General features: G+C 38.5%; 1 protein-coding gene across 7 annotated transcripts in view; it reads left to right on the top strand.

Moving 5' to 3' along the window:
• The window catches only part of GAB1 (GRB2 associated binding protein 1), a 124,231-nt gene extending 105,858 nt beyond the window's left edge, over positions 1-18,373 (top strand). For 5 of the 7 annotated variants that reach the window (XM_004017227.5, XM_012097430.4, XM_060400634.1 and 2 more), the window contains 5 exons: positions 8,215-8,304; positions 10,026-10,119; positions 11,360-11,483; positions 14,587-14,709; positions 16,375-18,373. In XM_004017227.5, coding sequence (XP_004017276.1) covers positions 8,215-8,304; positions 10,026-10,119; positions 11,360-11,483; positions 14,587-14,709; positions 16,375-16,533 — 590 coding nt within the window. In that variant the 3' untranslated portion in view covers positions 16,534-18,373. The remainder of the gene's footprint in view (positions 1-8,214; positions 8,305-10,025; positions 10,120-11,359; positions 11,484-14,586; positions 14,710-16,374) is intronic. The other 2 variants (XM_004017226.5, XM_012097431.4) reach the window with 1 other exon arrangement.
• Positions 18,374-18,998: the final 625 nt, after the last annotated feature.

Genomic DNA, 18,998 nt, shown 5'->3' with positions numbered 1-18,998 from the left:
AAATGATTCTGCCTTGGCTGGGGTATAAGCAAATGCTTCTGGTCTATTCTTTTGTCCTGGGCTTCGTAAATAACATTAAATTCTAAGGTGGCATGGTTTGTCAAGAACTCGATGTAAAAGAAACTTTTCAGCCAAATTGGTCATATATACCCACGTTTTTAAATTTTGGATTCGAGGGGTTAAAACCAGCATGCTGCTGGTGTGATTTCATCTTGGCAACCAAGTAAGTTAGTGTGTTGGCGGTGGGATGCGGGGCACCATCTCTGGGGCATCCGGCACATTTGAAAAGTCTCATGTGCTGTATGTAGATTTTTTCAAAGCATGTTAATGTCTGCGTAAACTTCTCATTAACCTGGCCTTGGCTCTTCAATAGTTGTTCTAGTTAAGTTCCCGGTGTGGGGAACAGACCGAGAGTGGGATGTATCTTCAAGAGAATGAGCTTTATTTTGTTCTGCTATTTAGTAAATGAACGGAGAAAGTGAGGGGCAGCTGAGACAGTGCTCGGCAGCTGTCGCTTTGTCCTGCCTTCCTGCGTTTCTGTCCTCTGGAAGGTCTTTGATCCTCCTTGCTTCTCCCTCACATTCTTCCCTTCTTCCCTGTTTCCTTTGATGCTGCCCCGTGGCTGCTTTTTATGGGCCCTTACAGCCTCCACGTCCCTTGCAAATTGCCTTGTTCGTTATTGATTTACCAGCTCGCTCAGCCGCCGTCGGATGGGTCTCATTTGTTTGTCCGCCCTATGGATTGGAGGCCAGCCCACGTGCGGGCCGCCTTTGGGTCAAGTGCCCATCTTCGGTCAGACAGCTGGTCAGTCCGTCGGTCGTGTGCCACACCCCTGGCCAGCCACAGGGCCCTGGCAGCAGGGCCATGATGGGGGCCGGTTGGTTTAGAAAGGGTATGAGCGTCCCAGGCTCTTTATGCGATAACTTCTCTTCTTGTTTCTCTTGGTCTTCATTTGCTTTAAAATCTATTTAGACATCACTAGTCATTTTATTCTTTGCCTACAACAAACAAACATATGTTTGGGCATGGATAGATTTATAATTGCTCCCACAGATGGTGGAAGGATTAAGATGGAAGTGTTATGAACTCTGTGAAAGAGATCTTCATTTTAACGCTCAACTGATTCTTTTCTTCTTTTCCTCTAAGTTATTGCACATGAGCAGCAGATCGCTAGCTTTTGACACCAAATGGAGCAGTTTTATATCCTGAGGTCCCTACATAATTATGGAGGTGGAGTGGTTTGGGTGAGGGCCAGAGCTGTGAGTCCTTCGGGTTTTGCTCCCCTCTGGCTTGGGCTTGGCAGAGCACAGCTTGAAAATTCCCAGTGTATTTCATGGTTCATGGTTCCATGTGGTTAGCACAACGCAGAATCTGAAAAGATTCCTATTGATACGGAAAAGTTGCAGGATCATAGTGAAACATACGTAAAAACATACATTTTTAGTATCATCTAGGTCTGACAGAGTTCATGGACCCTGCATTATGGTGTATTTTGTGTACAGAGCATAATAATATGGTACGTGTACTACACATCATATGTATTGTATGTACGCATAATTATACCTCCCTATGTATGTAGTGAAAGTACTATATGTTCTAATACATGAGAGATTATCCTAGTCCTCTGAACCAACCTGTGGTGACTCTACTATAGAACAGAACAAAGTAGATTCCTTAGTTACTTTTAAAGATTCTGTTTCGTCTTTAAAAAATGAGCTGAGGGACTTCCCGTGTGGCCCTGTGGTTAGTACACTGTGCTTTGACTGTTGAAGGCCTGAGATCAATCTCTGGTAGGGGAACTAAGATCCCATAAGTTACATGGGACAGCAGGGGAGAAAAAATTAAGCTGAATTATTGAAAGACAGTCCTGAGCTCATGGGTCAGATGACTGATTTGGCATCATTGCTTAGATATGAAATGAACTAAAAAAGCCCCCAGAATAAAATTTCCACATAGTTTTTGGCAAAGAAAATAAGGAAAAAAGGAGAATAGGTTTGGCAAAACAGTAAAGAGGTTACTAAAGTCATAATAATTTAAAAAAATATAAAGTGTATTTTGGGTACCAGTTCCATCAGTACCCAGCTGTGAGTCTTGGTCAAGTCCCTTGTCCCTTGTCCCTCAGGGACTTGGTTTCCTCATCTGTGAAATGGGGATAACAAATCTACCTTGCTTACCTGAAAAAAGTTTCCATGATAATTAGCAAATGTGCACATGCTGTGCTAAGTTGCTTTGGTCATCTCTGACTCTGAGACCCCATGGACTGTAGTCTGCCAGGCTGCTCTGTCCATGGGATTCTCCAGGCAAGAATATTGGAGTGGATTGCCATGCCCTCCTCCAGGGGATCGCCCCATCCAGGAAAACTGTCCTGCATTGGCAGGAGGGTTCTTTACCACTAGTACCACCTGGAAATACTGTGTGCAAATAGAAAAAAAAATGTGTTTTGCTGTTCTTTAGCACTGCTCTACTTTTGAAAATTAATATGATATGAGAGTAAGCATGGGAAAGTGTTTAATACTGCAGGGCACACGTTATCAACTCACTTTTTAGAAAGTTATAGCTATTTGAGAAAAACGTTTTAATATTCAAATCTTAGAGAAAAGTTTATCCTTAAAATCTTAAACTATAGAGATTTCCTTGGTGGTCCAGTGGTTAAGACTTGACTTTCCAACGCAGGAGTGTGGGTTCAATCCCTGGTTGGGAAACTAAGATTTCATATGCCTCAGGACTAAAAAAGAAAATCAAAACAGAAGCAATATTGTAACAAATTCAATAAAGACTTTAAAATGCTTTTTTAAAAAGTTAATTGGCATACATTTAAAAACAAAAAACTTAACCTATAAAACTGTCCTGAAATTTTTCTCACTGAGCATAGTATCTCATGAGTCTTTTCATTTCAGATTTTGTGACATCAGATATATGACTCAGTCTGTTATTCTAGTATCTCTTATTAACTAAACCTTGTAATAAGCAAACCTAGCTCTATAAAATATGGCTTCCTTAGTTTCAAAACTCAATGTAACCAATTCAACATCCAGTATAACCAGTTTCTGTGATTGTGTTTTTGGGAAGGGTCTACAGTAGATGAGTGACATTCTAGTCTTGTTTAAACCCCCAATTATAGATGTCAGCTGCTGTAATTAGTCGTTAGCAGATGAGTTTTTCAAATACTTCCCAGTAATTGAAGCTGCAGAAATACATACGTGTTTTAAACACTTACATTTAATGTATTTTCGTGGATCCTTTATCCATCACCCAACTGTAGTAGCTATATTTTCACCCATACTATTTCTGTCACAAGAATATTTGTTCTAAGCCATGCCTTACGTATATTAATAGAGGAGAAAAATCATCATTTACATGTATTGTATTAAATATTAGGAAAGCAGAGGAGTCATTGGAAATGCAAGACAAATTCTGTTTGGGTTGCTTCAATTAAAACTTTCATATTTTAATGGAAAAGCAATTTTGTAAAGTTGGGGAAATTTCTGTGGAAATATTGTGATTTCTCTTAAAGTAAGTCCTTACATAACCCTACCAGCTTTCACCCTTGCACTTCACTAGGCTCATTCAGTCTCTTTCTAACATGATATACTAATAGCAGCTGTTCAAGCCTCAGATATGCTGTCTTTTTATTTTGTTTCGTTTGGCTTTGCCCATTTGTGGCTTTCTACAGCAGTTCCGACCACTAGTTGTTATACTGGTTTTTCACAAAAGCGGTGTGAGGTTATTTCTGGTGATTCTGTACATAAGTTTGGTTAAAGTATCTTCATGTCTGGCTGGATCTTCACTTTGGTGTAGGAAGCACCCAGAAGACGTATCGTGCAGCTTCCCTAGGTAGATCCTTTTTGGCACACTGGTATCTTAGATAAGAATATTTTTTCAAGGGAGCTTCTAAAACAGTTTTTTGAATGTTGTTAAAAATTAACATGCTTTTTAAAGGATGGTGTTTGTACTATAATACATATTTGAAAGATGGATAAACTTGACTCAAGTCAGATTTGTGGATTGATGGTTACAGTTTAAAGGACATGAGTATAGAGGGCATATTTACAGCACAGCCTCTGCCTTTGGGCTTTTTTTCCTTTTCCTGACCTTCCATTATGATGCCTCAGCAGGTAAACGCATCTCCATCTGCAATGCAGGAGACCCAAGTTCGATCCCTGGGTGGGGAAGATCCTCTGGAGGAGGAAATGGCAACCCACTCCAGTATTCTTGCCTGGGAAATCCCATGGGCGGAGGAGCCTGGCAGGCTACAGTTCATGGGGTCCCGAAAGAGTCAGACACAACTGAGCAACTGATGCTCTCCAATATAATTACCACAATTACAGTCCCCTTTGTATAAGACCATTCAAACAAGCATAAAAGTTTTTCACTGTGCCACCTTGATTGCTTCTTGGAATTAACGGAGACTAATAATATTATGAATTATTTTTCTTCTTTCTTGGTATTTGAGATGCCTACTGGAAATAGTAGCATCATCTTTGAAACTTCAGATGGATGAGTAAACAGGCTAAGTTAAACCTATAATGATAGAGAAAACACATTTTCCACTTTGAGTTGAATCTATGTAAGTAAGAAGAATACTTGAGTTTTCTCTGGGAGTCCGGTGGTGAAGACTCTTTGCTCCCAGTGCAAGGGACACAGGTTTGATCCCTGGTCGGGGAAACTAATAGCCTGCATACCCTGCAGTACAATGAAAAAAAATTAATAAAAAGCAATTTAAAATAAAATAATGCTTAACCACGTGTGGACTTTTCAAAAACTATTGCATCTGCTTCTTTGAAGCTTGGCATCTCGTACGACTGACTGCCTTGATCATATTTGGAATGATGCACTTTTGAAACAACATTCAGTTGCTTTTTGTTTTTTCCTCTTCCAAGACACACACAAAATTATAACACTGATCAGATTAAACACCACTATCAGATTAAGCTTTAAGAGATCAACAGTTCATCAAAACAGATTGAAGGGTCTCCCAGTGATAGAATATACCTTCAGATAGGTCTGAGGTCTTGAAGCAGAAGGAAGAAAAGGTAATTTAGAAGCTCCCAGTTTACTGGAGGAGGTAGAAAAGTAGACACATTATTGTAATTAGCACAGACAGGCACTGTGGTTGAGGTAAGCTCTTGGCACTGTTAGCTCCCTCCTCTGAGGAAAGTCTGAGAGGATGAATGGCAATTAAACGATGATAGACGATCTTCTAGTTAGAATCAACAGCGTACCAGGGGGAACGCAGGGCTGGCTTGGGTGGGAGGGAGGAAGTTAAGAAGGCAGGAAGGAATGCCAGAGGCCTGGCAGGTGCTGGCTCCTGGCGGCTCTAACAGTCCATGCTAATGAGTTTGGGTTTTATTCTGAGAGCGCAACTGAAAGGTTTTATGGAGGCAAGTAACATACTCAGATTAGCCTCTAGAAAGTTCATCTAAGATTTAAGGCTATGATAGGGGAAAAATGGCATTTTTTTTTTAAATGTACAGTGTTATACAACCATACTGCTGCTTCAGCATCTTCTTTGAAGAGTGCTTTGAAAACCCGGGGTTCTAAAAGCCTTACTTTAGAGATGATCAGACAGAAAGGCATTAACTAAAGTCCCTTTTGTGGTCCTCATTGCTGCCTCCAGTCAGGGACCTAGAGTGATTTTTTTACAAGCTTGAAGGACACTTGAAGTATAGATGGAGGTCATTTAGCCATATGATGTGAGTTCATCATTTTCTGAAAAACAAACCAGGTAAGTAAATAAAGTGCACATTAAAAATGGAAGGAAGAGCTTCACACTTCAGATTTTGTCATTTTCTTGGCTGAATGAAAACAAACTATTGTCATTATAAATAGAAATTAAAATTGATATAGGGAGATAAGAGAGGAAGTGAAATCTGTAGTAACTCCTAAGAGATCTGCCTCAGCAAGTGAAGAGAGAGGAAGCAAAGCAGATGCATGGTGGGTTGGAGAAGCTAAATTCCATTTTTGAACATGTAGAGTGAAAGCCTACAGAACCTCCATGTGGGGGCGGCTTTGTCAATATGCAAGTAAGGAGGATCCTGGAGTAGATCTGAATCAGAGGTTAAGATTTACCAAACTGTCTTACCAGTGAGGGAGCCTGTCACATGATCCAGAGATTCACAGTCCTGGATGAGATTGTTCTAATCTGTAAGGGTTACAGTGCAATGGGAATTTCACCAGTAGTCAGTACTGTTTGCTAAACAAAATGTGTCATGTCACTTTCTTTGTTCAAAACTAATCTAGCTGAAGCCCACTTCTAATTGCCTTGGATTTAAAGGCTGAGGCTCAGATGAGTTATTATTAACCCTCAGAATTTGAGAACAGTGTATCCTCAAAGTTGGTTCATTCTTTTGCCTTTACTTTAGTATTCTTATTTCTTACTCTTTATTTTTGCTTTTCTTAAGTAATCAGAGAAACGTTCAAATAAATGTTTGCCTCCAGGCTGTAGAGGAGAGTACATATACTTTGGATTTTTCTCCTTTCTCTCCTCATAAATATTGGGTTGGCCAAAAGGTTCATAACCTGAATGAACCTTTTGGCCAACCCAATCATATTGAGCCATCACTTGAGTATCACTTTCATTTTCATTTCAGTCTGCTTGCCAATACAGGAGATGAGGGTTTAATCCCTGGATCAGGAAGATCCCCTGGAGAAGGGAATGGCAACCCACTCCAGTATTCTTGCCTGGAAAATCCCATGGACAGAGGAGCCTAGTAGGCTAGAGTCTGTGAGGTCACAAAGAGTGGAAGATGACTAAGAGACTAACACTTTAATTTCTGTCTGGAATGTAAATGTCAAATTGAGCCAGGCAATAAAAATACAAAGAAATGAAGCTACCAAAATGCCTAAGTGACTAGGTTAAATTCAGAACATTTTCACCTTTAGACATTTATCCTAAAATCAACCTGAATTGTTGCATGGAGTAGAAAATACACGTAAATTCTATAAATGCTCTGTAAAAAAAAAATTCACTTAATAAAGTATTCTTCTATGAAGACAACTAAAGAGTACCTTTGAGAGTATCTGTGAATTAGGGAATTTTCCTGTTTTATAAGCTAGAAAATCATATTTTCAAAAATTTGTAGATTTCGGTCAGTGAGGTGCTAGCTATCAGTGTTGAATCAGCAAACTAATTTTGCCATCTAATACAATAGGTGTCAGCTCAGTTTTGTAAATGCCAAGAAAAAAAGAGAATTTGGTGTCATTGAGAATAAAGTAGTTTAAATTCCTGATTGAAATGACATTGCTATCCCAGCATCTCCAGGCTTTCAGTGGGAAGAAGTATGAGCCCACTTGCTGGATGATAAACCTGTACTTTTCACGAGGCTTTTCAGCAGTACTTGTACATGGCGGAGATTATGAGTGGGGAGGCAGGCCGGGGGTCAGGGAAATAGCGACTGAATTTATGCTCGCCAATTCTTACATTAAATCTTGGGAATTTGCTGGTGATCCAGTGGTTAGGCCTCTGTGTCCTCGCCACCAAGGGCGTAGATTCAGTCCCTGGTTGGGGAACTGCAGGCTACATGGTGCATGACCAAAAAACAAAACAAAATTCTCACATTAAATCAGGTAATCAGCGGTTCCGAAATCTAGACATCTAATCCTTATACAAAACGGCATCACAGGGAGCCACTGAGTATCCAGGGGAAATGAACACTGATCTTGGCTTTGACTTTGGGTTTGCAGACATTGTAGCATTGCTTCTCTAAAAGGATGCTTTCAGGAGGTGAAGGAGTAGTCAGCTTAAGGTTTTTAGAACACCTCCATCAAATTAAGAAACTAGGCCTTGGTACTTTCATATGAGACACCAGACTTCAAAGAAAAGATGTACCTGCTGCCTCACTGTAGGGTTTTATCATTTTTTTTCTTCAATCCAGTTTTCTAAGACATGTTAGAAGAAAAACTAACATGGCACATATTTTTCCTCCATTCCTCCAAATAAAGATAACAACTAACCAGGTGGTTATGTCACTAAAACCCTACCGTCTTTTCCAGTTTGCTTATGACATTGTTGCATGCAGCTTTCTGGTTCCTGTGGTTTTAAGCATGAATGATATTCAGTAGCAGAACTGAAATAGTCTCCACAAACAAACTATGTTGATGCTTTTGAGATGTAATGTTTCTGCTCAGGGCTCTGTTGTTTTTTAACAGAATCCATTTTTTTTTCCAATTAAAAAAATAACATTATAATAAGAGAGTCTTCTTTTTACCAATTAGGTCAAAGTCCTAAAATTTTAAGACCCAAACCCCATGGTTTAGAGCGAACTGATTCACAAACCATAGGTGACTTTGCTACAAGAAGAAAGGGTATGTACTTTAGCACCGCATGCTGGATGGGGTGTTGGGATTATTCTGTGATTTTTTTTTTTTTTTCCTTTAAAAGTAAAGAAGAGTCTTAAATTCTATTGCTGTTGGAAATAAAACTTACCAGCATATACTTTCTAAAGTGAATGCTTCCCATAATATACAATGAGTCTATTTGTTATGCCATTAACAGCAGCATGTTAAATATTTGATCCTGTATGATGTTCAGTCTTGTCCTTTCACATTATTCTTTTAACCTTTTAGACATCAGTACAGTGATTTCTTTAAGCTTGTGAGCTACTTGTGAGTTCCAACTGTCTCCTGTATTTATGTATAATGTATATATTCTGTTCTGAGACAATATATAATCATTTCCATTGATTCACTATTTTATGCCATTACTTAGAATTAGACAGCTAAACTGCTATTTGTCTTTGGGCTTTAAAAAAGTGACACATCAGAATTAAATGCTTTCAGTAAGCACAATATTCTGTACATGTCCATCTTAAGAGTATAGGTGAACAAAATTATTTTAACTCGAACTGAAATCAGTGTAGCCTTCAGAAAAACACATGGAATTTTTTTTGTATTTGAGTTGACAAGAATAGTTTGGCATAAGCCTCACTGAATCTACATAATCCTTTACAATGGCTACCTATTTTATAGTTTGAAGGTAATTATAACTTGGTGTTTCAAAGTACATACATATGGACAAAGACTGGAAGAGGGATACCAAGGAAAAAATGAAAATTTTTTTCTTTAGAGTCGTAGGATGAAATGTAACTATAAAATGTTTACCTAACATGTTTAAATAGTCTCCTAAATTATAGTGAATATTAACAGCTAATAGTGTTGTACTTCTTTTTGCACATTTTCTGTATTCCTGGAATCTGAGTCTTACTTTGAGGGCAAAGAGCTCTGTGGTATATACTAGCAGAGTAGTTAATTCTTGCAGTAATTGATTGCAATAATGGGGTAAGTTAGTGAAGACCTCTTACAAATAAAGCTAATAAGAATATTAGCATTTATTTTTACTTAATTTAATAGAGGACATTGTTGGTTAAAAGAAGCTAAACATTTGAGGTAGTTAATTTTATGGCCTTTCTCAGATCTGAGTTTGAGTATAAAGACGTAATTATTGCTTTGTTCTATTTGGTTCCAGACTGGACCCGAATTAATTTCAAAACTTTAATCATTGATTCCTTTTTAAGTTTTTGATTTTAGCAAAGTGTTATGTTTATTGCTTTCGAAACATCATTTTGTATGTAAAGTTGCACAGCTCATGCTTCAGTGTGGATAATGAGGAACATTTTTACATAGAAAATTAAACCTCTGTGTTTGACGATATAACATTAGTAGAAAAAATAAAATAAGGAAATAATGAAAATTATAAATCAAATAACTCTGAAGGAATTGTGCCACATTACTCTTCTTCTCATTAAGTTTATAGTCATAAAATATGTACTTCAATTAAGAAGCAACATGTAATAATAGAGCTTTATTTAGACTTTCAGTAAACAGTCAGGAAATTATCTAATTTAGCCTTTGTCGCTAATTTTTTTAGCTGTGTAACCTTGGAGAAATCACATAACATCTGTGAACTTCTTTTCATGTGAAAACTAGCCAGTCCTAGGTGTACTCTGGCTATAGTAGAGGTGTAGAAAGAAGGTCATGTTTTCCAAATTTCTATGTACTAAAATCTCATTTTCTCTCTCTTGTTTCAGTCAAGCCAGCACCTTTAGAAATAAAACCTTTGCCAGAATGGGAAGAATTACAAGCCCCAGTTAGATCTCCCATCACTAGGAGTTTTGCTCGAGAGTAAGTCTTTATATAAAATACATAGCTCAATTGTTCTTTGTAATGGAAAGTACCTAAAACAGTGGTTCCCAGAGGATGGTCTGGGGAACCCCTCCCCTTTTGGGTTTCTGTGAAGTCAAAACTATTTCATTAATATACTAAGATGTCATTTGCTTCTCCACTCTCCTTCTCTCATGAGTGTACACTGGAGTTTTCCAGAGGTGGCTAATACTGGGCGATAACCATTGTGGCAGCTAAGAGAGTGTGCCTTTGTGTATGCCTGTGCTTAATTTTTTTTCTATTATTTGTAATATGGTGAATGTCAATAGATATCACCCTATAAACGAAAGTTCCTTGGGGTTCTCAATAATTTTTTAAGAATGTGAAAGGTTCATGAGGCTAGAAATTTCTGAGAACTACTGATCTGGAAACTATGGTAGTTTCTTGTGAGGATTATTTAATAAAGATTCATTTAAATATATACGTGGAAATAAAAAGAATGTACACAGTTACAAACCTGTGTTGATGTGTTCATATTTTATATGTATAAACAAGTTTTTTTAAAAATAAGAATGCTTAAATCTTCCTTTTTAAAGCTGTGACTTTCTATTTATCCCCCATATCACTAGCGATACTTTTTTTCTTTCTTTTTTTTTTGCTCTGCACAAGGCTATTAAATGCCCAGAAACATCCCTTTATGGGGAGATGTGAGTTCAGTCCCTGAGTTGGGAAGATCCCTTGAAGGAGGGCATGGCAACCCACTCCAGTATTCTTGCCCTAGAGAATCCCATGGACAGAGGAGCCTGGTGGGCCACAGTCCAGAGAGTCGCAAAGAGTGGGACATGGCTGAGCCGACCTAGCACAGCACAGCATCCCCTCACAGGGTGGGGGATCGCAGTAAGGAAGGGCAAGTAGGAGGTTCAGACTACTGGGTGTAACATAGGCTCAAGAATGTGTTGTACAACATGGAGAATAGAGCCAACATTTTGTAATAACTATAAATGGAAAGTAACCTTTCAAAGTTTTTTTTTTTAATATCTGTATAAGTTTCTCTTTAAATATCTGTTTACAAATAGCTATAAACACTAGATATGTGTTTGAATGTCTGCAATAAAGTGGACTATAGTAAATATGTATAGTAAATGATTACAAGCTTCAGTTCTTCTGGGAAGAATATGCCCTCTCTCTTATTCTTGCTGTGGAAGCGAGCTGAGAAACCTGGGTCAGGCTGTGTGTTTGTGACGACCCTCTCTGCCCTCAGCTCCTCCAGGTTCCCCCTGTCTCCCCGGCCGGATTCTGTGCACAGCACAACTTCAAGCAGCGACTCGCACGACAGTGAAGAGAATTACGTTCCGATGAACCCCAACCTATCCAGTGAAGACTCCGTGAGTAGCGTCTTCTCTTAACATCTCTCTTCCTCAGCAGCCCTTCTGAGTCGTTCGCGCTCAACCTTTCTTCCAGTTCATACACGTTACCCATCCACCTTTCTTTGTTTACTCCAGGAAAAAGGACTTTTTTTTTTTCTTTTGCTCTGTATGTATTTTAATTAATTCCATACTGGAGAGTGAGGAGTTTGAATAAGAAGTTAAGGAGAGTTTTTAAAATGCTTTTGAAAAGCAGATCATAAAGTCTAAAACCAATATCGGGTCAGAGGGTAATACTATATCTGTAAAGTAGATATAAGTTAGATAAAGATGATAAAAAATTTTCCAGTTATATTTCTTTTCATATGTACTTGATGTTTGAAACCATTCAAGAAAATGCGTTATACTGGAAGCATTTTATAATGCATTTCTCCAGATTCAAATCAGGGTGCTCAGGATGCTTTGTGTATTCATTTACACAAAGATCTAAAATCAAGCATTCATGAAATGAACCCTTCATGTTCCTTAAGGGTTGAAAATTAAGTTACGAAATTCACTTAATTAAGCACCTGAAATTCAAGTTATGGTACATCATTACTAATGACATATATTGTTTGTAACAATAACAAAAATATGTTTAATACTTGTATGTATTTTTTTCAAGAATTTTAGAAAAACAAAGCACTACTATTTTTTCTCTTTTTTTGGCCGTGACACATGGCATGCGGGATCTTAGTTCCCTGACTAAGGAACCAAACGCTTGCTCCCTGCGGTGGAAGTGCAAAGTCTTAGCCACTGGATCACCAGGGAAGTCCCAACTAATTTTTTTTTCTTTTAATTCACAGAACACCTCATAATAACTCCTAGAATCTTAGGGTTTTTCTAACTCTTTTGGGGAAACACTGTGTTAAAAACTAGAAGGCAGACACGGGCTGTTCCCAGTTGAGATTAGATAGGGAGCAAACAGACTTTTTTGTCGAGACATAGATTTTAACAATACTTAAGGATGAAAAAAATGCCAGTTCTATTAATTATTAGACAGAGCACAATTTAACTAGCAATCCTAAGAAATTCACTTTAGGAACAACTTACTTAGATTAAACGTGTACATCACATGAATTCAAGGGTTCTGTTCATAGCCTGCAGTGCTGTGAATAATTCTGTACATTTTCAGTTAGGGAAATTCCAGGTATGAGCTCTCAGTGCATTTGAATACAAAATTTCACATACTCCCACACGCAGTCCAGCTTGGTTTTTTATATGAGCGTGAGATGTGGAGTCATTTAGAGAAAAAGATTTCAGTCTTTCATGAATCAGATAAAGGCAGGGTTGGGGGGAAGAATAGCTATGTATACTAACGGAGCAGTAATATTTGCTTGTATTTTTTATGCCTTGCGTGTTACTGTCTGCTTTTTTAACGTTTTATTGGCAGTAGTTGATCAATTTGGTTTAAAAACCTCCTCCTACAAATAGGTCCATCACATACAGTAATGCAGATTGCCTACTGCATACACCTGCCGTGCACAGTATGTAGTGTATACAGCAAACGGCGCACACGCTGCACTTGAGTACATGCAGCCCAGACCATGTCCTGCTCCCTCGGCTGTGGGTCCTGGGGCAGAACTTTGTTGCCCCAGAAAGGAGCACCTTTTTCCTGATTCATAAAAATGTTTCACACAGGCTGTCAGCAGCTCCGTTTACAAGTGAGTGAATAAACTCAGTGTTTTCCTAGCAATCATCCTTTCCCTAAATCACGTTTTACTCTGTTTAACCCAAAAGAAATGGAGTAGCAGTATGAAAGAAGCAACAGAAGCAGATTTATGCAGCTTTCCAATTGTGTTGTTCATTCAAACAAGTATAAAATTGTCAAGTCGATTACATCATTATGGTTTTCTTCAAAAGTATGAGCTAATGTGTGAACAGTAGTGTCTGTGTGGTGGAGGGTACAAGGTGAGAGCCCCTAGTAAGCATGTAGCATCACCTAGGAGAAGTCAGGAACCTTCTTAGTTAAGGTTAAAAGCAGCAAGGCCTGGGAACGAATCATTTATTGGAGCATGTTTAAAGACTGTCATAATCAGAGTAGAGGGTGTATGCAGGGATATAAATTCACATCATCCTTTCCTTTTTATTTAGCATTGATCGTCATGTTCCTAATAACCTATTTCTTTTCACTTTTCTGCCTCAGGCTTTTTTGTTCTTGTTCTTTACTGCTTCCTCTCTCTTCCTTTTTTCTTGTTCTTTTCTTAGACAGTAGTCCTTCTAGTACAGCCCCTGTTAGGGACAGAAAGATGTGGCCAAGAGAAGACAGAAACAAGTGGTAAAAATTCCAGATGGTTGGAAAACAGTCTTTGCCGATAGAGTCAGTATTCATAGCCTTTAGTTACCATACTTTAGCATGAAAGCCTTTAAATGTAGAACTTTAAGTGTGAGCTCAGGTCCTTCCCGCCATCTTGGTCAATCCCTAAAAACAAACAAAAAAATTAATCAGAAAACGTGGATGGTAAGGATCCTATAGTTAAAGAGTGTAATTGAGTTCAGATAGCACTGAGATAGATATTCCAACTAACTATAGCTTGACAGCCCAGTCTTGGTCAGAACCAAGTTTTACTCTTCAGACTATTTTTAGCTCGCTTACCTAAGCTTTTTTAAAATTTTATTTTGGGTTGCTGTTTTTACAGTTTATTTATTTTTGGCTGCACTGGGCCCTCGCTCTGCATGTGGGCTCTCCAGTTGCAGTGCATGGGCCTTCTCATCGTGGTGGCTTCTCTTGTGCAGCATGGGCTTCAGTAGCTGAGGTGTGCGGGGCTCAGTAGCTGCAACGCCCGGGCTTAATTGCCCCAGGGCATTTGGAATCCTCCCAGACCAGGGATCGAACCCACGTCCCCTGCATTGGCAGGCAGACTCTCAACCACCGGACCAGCAGGGACATTCCCAAGCTACGTTTTAATCAATTTTTAAAATATTACTTATCTTTCCCCATCCTAAAATAGTTTTCTATAGAGATATTCCTTCAAGCTATATTCTCCTAAAATTAATATTTAGGCTTATAAAGATGGTAGACAAGGTAAAGAACAGTATGTCTCATGAATGTTTGACTGTTCATTTTACCGTATTGTACTTTCAGAATCTTTTTGGCAGTAATAGTCTTGATGGAGGAAACAGCCCAATGATCAAGCCCAAGGGAGACAAACAAGTGGAATACCTAGATCTAGATTTAGATTCTGGGAAATCCACACCACCACGTAAGGTAAGTAAAACCTCTTTCTATAAATGTACTTATCACAAATGAAACCTGAAGATCTGTCACGAGGGAACTCTGTTAGTATGTTTAATAAGTTTAGAAAAGTCTATTACTTAATGCCTTTTGATAAATCACAAACAACAGTTATGCAGATTAATTTATTATATTTTATACTGGTTTAGGGATTATCATTAAAAATGTGTGCTTAGAAAATTCTGAAGTTCCACAGTTAATCATGGTCTTCACTCTCTTTCCAATGTTCAATTCAGTTCAGTTCAGTTCAGTTACTCAGTCGTGTCCGACTTTTTGCGAGCCCATGAATCGCAGCACACCAGGCCTCCCTGTCTATCACCAACTCCCAGAGTTCACTCAGACTCATGTCCATTGAGTCAGTGATGCCATCCAGCCATCTCATCCTCGGTCGTCCCCTTCTCCTCCTGCCCCCAATCCCTCCCAGCATCAGAGTCTTTTCCAATTAGTCAACTCTTCGCATGAGGTGGCCAAAGTACTGGAGTTTCAGCTTTAGCATCATTCCTTCCAAAGAAATCCCAGGGCTGATCTCCTTCAGAATGGACTGGTTGGATCTCCTTGCAGTCCAAGGGACTCTCAAGAGTCTTCTCCAACACAACAGGTCAAAAGCATCGATTCTTTGGCGCTCTGCCTTCTTCACAGTCCAACTCTCACATCCATATATGACCACAGGAAAAACCATAGCCTTGACTAGACGGACCTCAGTCGGCAAAGTAATGTCTCTGCTTTTGAATATGCTATGTTGGTCATAACGTTTCTTCCATGGAGTAAGCATCTTTTAATTTCATGGCTGCAGTCACCATCTGCAGTGATTTTGGAGCCCAAAAAATAAAGTCTGACACTGTTCCCACTGTTTCCCCATCTATTTCCCATGGAGTGATGGGACCGGATGCCATGATCTTCGTTTTCTGAATGTTGAGCTTTAAGCCAACTTTTTCACTCTCCTCTTTTACTTTCATCAAGAGGCTTTTTAGTTCCTCTTCACTTTCTGCCATAAGGGTGGTATCATCTGCATATCTGAGGTGATTGATATTTCTCCCGGCAATCTTGATTCCAGCTTGTGTTTCTTCCAGTCCAGCATTTCTCATGATGTACTCTGAGGTTTACTCAAATTACTCCCTTACTGACTTTGTCCAAAAGTTTTAAGTTTTTTGTTGGTGTTGTTATACTCACAAATCAGATGTTATTATTAGTTGTATTCTTATGATATCATGGAGGAGGAAATGGCAACCCACTCCAGTATCCTTACCCGGAGAATTCCAGGAACAGGGGACCCTGGGGGGCTACAGTCCATGGGGTCTCAGAGTCGGACATAGCGACTAACACACACACATTCTTATTATACAGACACTGTTTATTTACACTTTCCTGCATTAGGAGCACAGAGTCTTAGCCACTGGATCACAAGGGAAGTGCCTAATTCTTAAATATAAGGATTCTAAAATTAGTGGAAAAGCAGAATACAGTTAGGATAGTGACAGTATCATTAAATTGCAGTCGTTTGTGTTCTTTTTTGGTGAACCAGTAGAATTTTAGAAGTTACTCGCAGTGTGTATGTGCTCATGTTTTAAGACTGGAGTTCACACAGAAGCACTCCTTCTTCTGCAGGAACTTACGGGATTTTTTTCCTTTGGTTTTTAGCAAAAGAGCAGCGGCTCAGGCAGCAGTGTAGCCGATGAGAGAGTGGACTATGTGGTGGTTGACCAACAGAAGACCCTCGCTCTGAAAAGCACCCGGGAAGCCTGGACCGATGGGAGGCAATCCACAGAGTCCGAAACACCAGCCAAGAATGTGAAATGAAAAGACTGCTTTAATGTGTCTGAACGAAAGAGGACTGAACTGAAAGAGGAATCCTGCTTGACCCGAGATAACTTGACCCTTCTACTCTAGGTAGATGCTCAACTAAGTAGAGTCAGAGTCGGAGGACCTTTTAGGCTTCATCAAGCTGTCAAGACTGTAAATGGTGCTTTGTGGTATCGGAACAATTCATCACATGTGAATAATGCGGGGAAATACTATTGTTTGGCTCCCAGAGAAACATTTGTTCTGTAGGTAACACACTAGTAGTATTACTGTATTTATGCACTTTTTCATTTGAAGCGTTGGTTTGGGTATTCCCAAATGGACCTTAACATGATTCTGTTGGGAATTCTTGTTTTTCCTCAAGAACGATGCTGAGTAAACTAAGCTACTTTCCCATTGAGAAATTGCCCTTTCACCTGCAGGATAACCACATGGCATGAGAAGTACATTTGCGGTCTGCCATTCTACCTGAAACTTCATGGGGTAATCGTTAGCTTAAAATACAAAGTAGAGTTGGACTCATCATTCAACGCCTTTCAAAGCGCTGAACATCGTGTCCATCCTGGTATCAGGACTTAGTTCTCTGGTTCGTGGACATTTTCAATGGTGGAACCTTGTTATATTTTGTTAATTACAGTGTTTTTGGTTCATTGAGTGAAGATTCTGCCGGGTGGGATCTTACACCTTGGAGAGAGTGAATAATGACACTATCAAGTAAGCGTATAAATCACTGATGGCATGCAGTGAGGATGTGCTCTCACACTTGTTACCATGTATTAAAATTTACATTATTTGCAAAGTGTAGATTATACAGCTAATCAGGTACGTACCAGGCACTGATGTGCTAATACACTGATCAGGTTTATACAACGAGCTTAAGTTGTGTTCTTGTTAATCCTCTAACGTTGTTGGTTTCCAGTTTGGAATTAATGACACAGTTGATATTCACTGTTAGTTATAGCAACATACTGTGACTTTTAATTAGACAGTCATGCAGATTTATTGCTCTAAGAATGAAATTCTGTCTTTTGACACGATAGTGCCCTTTCTATGGTTTTTTAAAAAACTTTACTTAATATTCTTCTTGGCCTTATCCTATTTAAATCCCTATGCAATTAATGTTTTATATCTGCATTGTTTTTTTTTAAATAGATGTTATATAAGTGATTCTCATATGTAGCACCTATTGCTTTTCCAGTAAAAAAAAAAAAATTAACGATTTTGTACTGTGATTTATATTCACTGCCCCAATTCAAGAAATAGTGGAGCCTTGCTATAATGTGAAATCTTATAGCCATGGACTTCTTCCAGCTAGATTTCTGAAACCACCAGAGGTATCATATAATTCTGGCTCACCTATAACATGGTCCTGTGACATGGATATCAAGACCACACATTATATATAGTGAGGCTATAATTTATCTGTCTTGGCTTTGCAATATAATTTAGAAAGCAGATATAGTTGTTGGTTTGATTGGATTTTAAGTACGTTACATACAATCTCTTCTGTACTGATTTGAGACTTACTAACAGTTTTTGGAGGGGCATAGAGATCAGAGAGCCTACAGCTGAGTCACGTTCCCCTATCCCACTTCAGACCTCTAACTGTTGCCTGAGAACACAGATGTGCCCTGATTTCTGGCCTCTTGGCCACTGTATTGTGCCTGACTTATGTAGTGGGTTTATGTCCCCTCCAGGAACTAAAAAAAACGTTCATAACAAGATGAATTGTAGACGAATAACATTTGATGCTTTTAAATGTTTGCTTATTTTTAAACAGAAACTAAACCCAGAACTGAATTTTGAGGTGGGTTTTTAAATAAAAAAGATTGTTTGAGTTTGGTGTGTGCAAGTTGTTTTATAATGAAACCACAAAATATAGTAAAAAAAAATCATTGAAATGCTGCTGATCAAAACACACAACAGTTTTTAGTGTCAGGATACTTAACTTGGGTTGGCATGGAGGATAAACGTATTTTGAGACTTAGAACATAACAATAGAGATGTGACTAATTCAAAGTTAGAAATATTGTTTTAAATGTGACCTATCAGAAAAGCCTAAGGCAATTATGAATTTTTTAGTGGAATTTCTCAATATCTTACAAGTTATCAGTTTTGAAGACCCACAACATTAATTTGTTGAAATTTTCCCATTAGGCTGAGTAATTTAAGAATTGAAATGTACTAGGCAGTTTGTTAAAGTAATTCACATTAAACACTGGATTAACAAATTAAATGGAAAGAGAGTCTCTTATAGAGCAGTATCTCCCAAACATTTTTTAGTGCTAGAATCTTTTTTAAGTAAACTTTGTATAAGCCCAATACATAAAGCCTGAAAAGTCCATTTAATCAGTGTAACCATATTTGAGTCTACATTTGTCTGCTTGTCTTAGTCCATTACGAAGAATCTAACATTGATTTCTAAGTAACACAAATGTGAAGGTGAGATTATAGTTGGTGAA

Source organism: Ovis aries, chromosome 17 (genome assembly GCF_016772045.2).
Source record: "Ovis aries strain OAR_USU_Benz2616 breed Rambouillet chromosome 17, ARS-UI_Ramb_v3.0, whole genome shotgun sequence".
Lineage (NCBI taxonomy): Eukaryota > Metazoa > Chordata > Mammalia > Artiodactyla > Bovidae > Ovis > Ovis aries.
The sequence above is the reverse complement of the archived record's forward strand: the minus strand, read 5'-3'. Positions and strand labels throughout refer to the sequence as shown.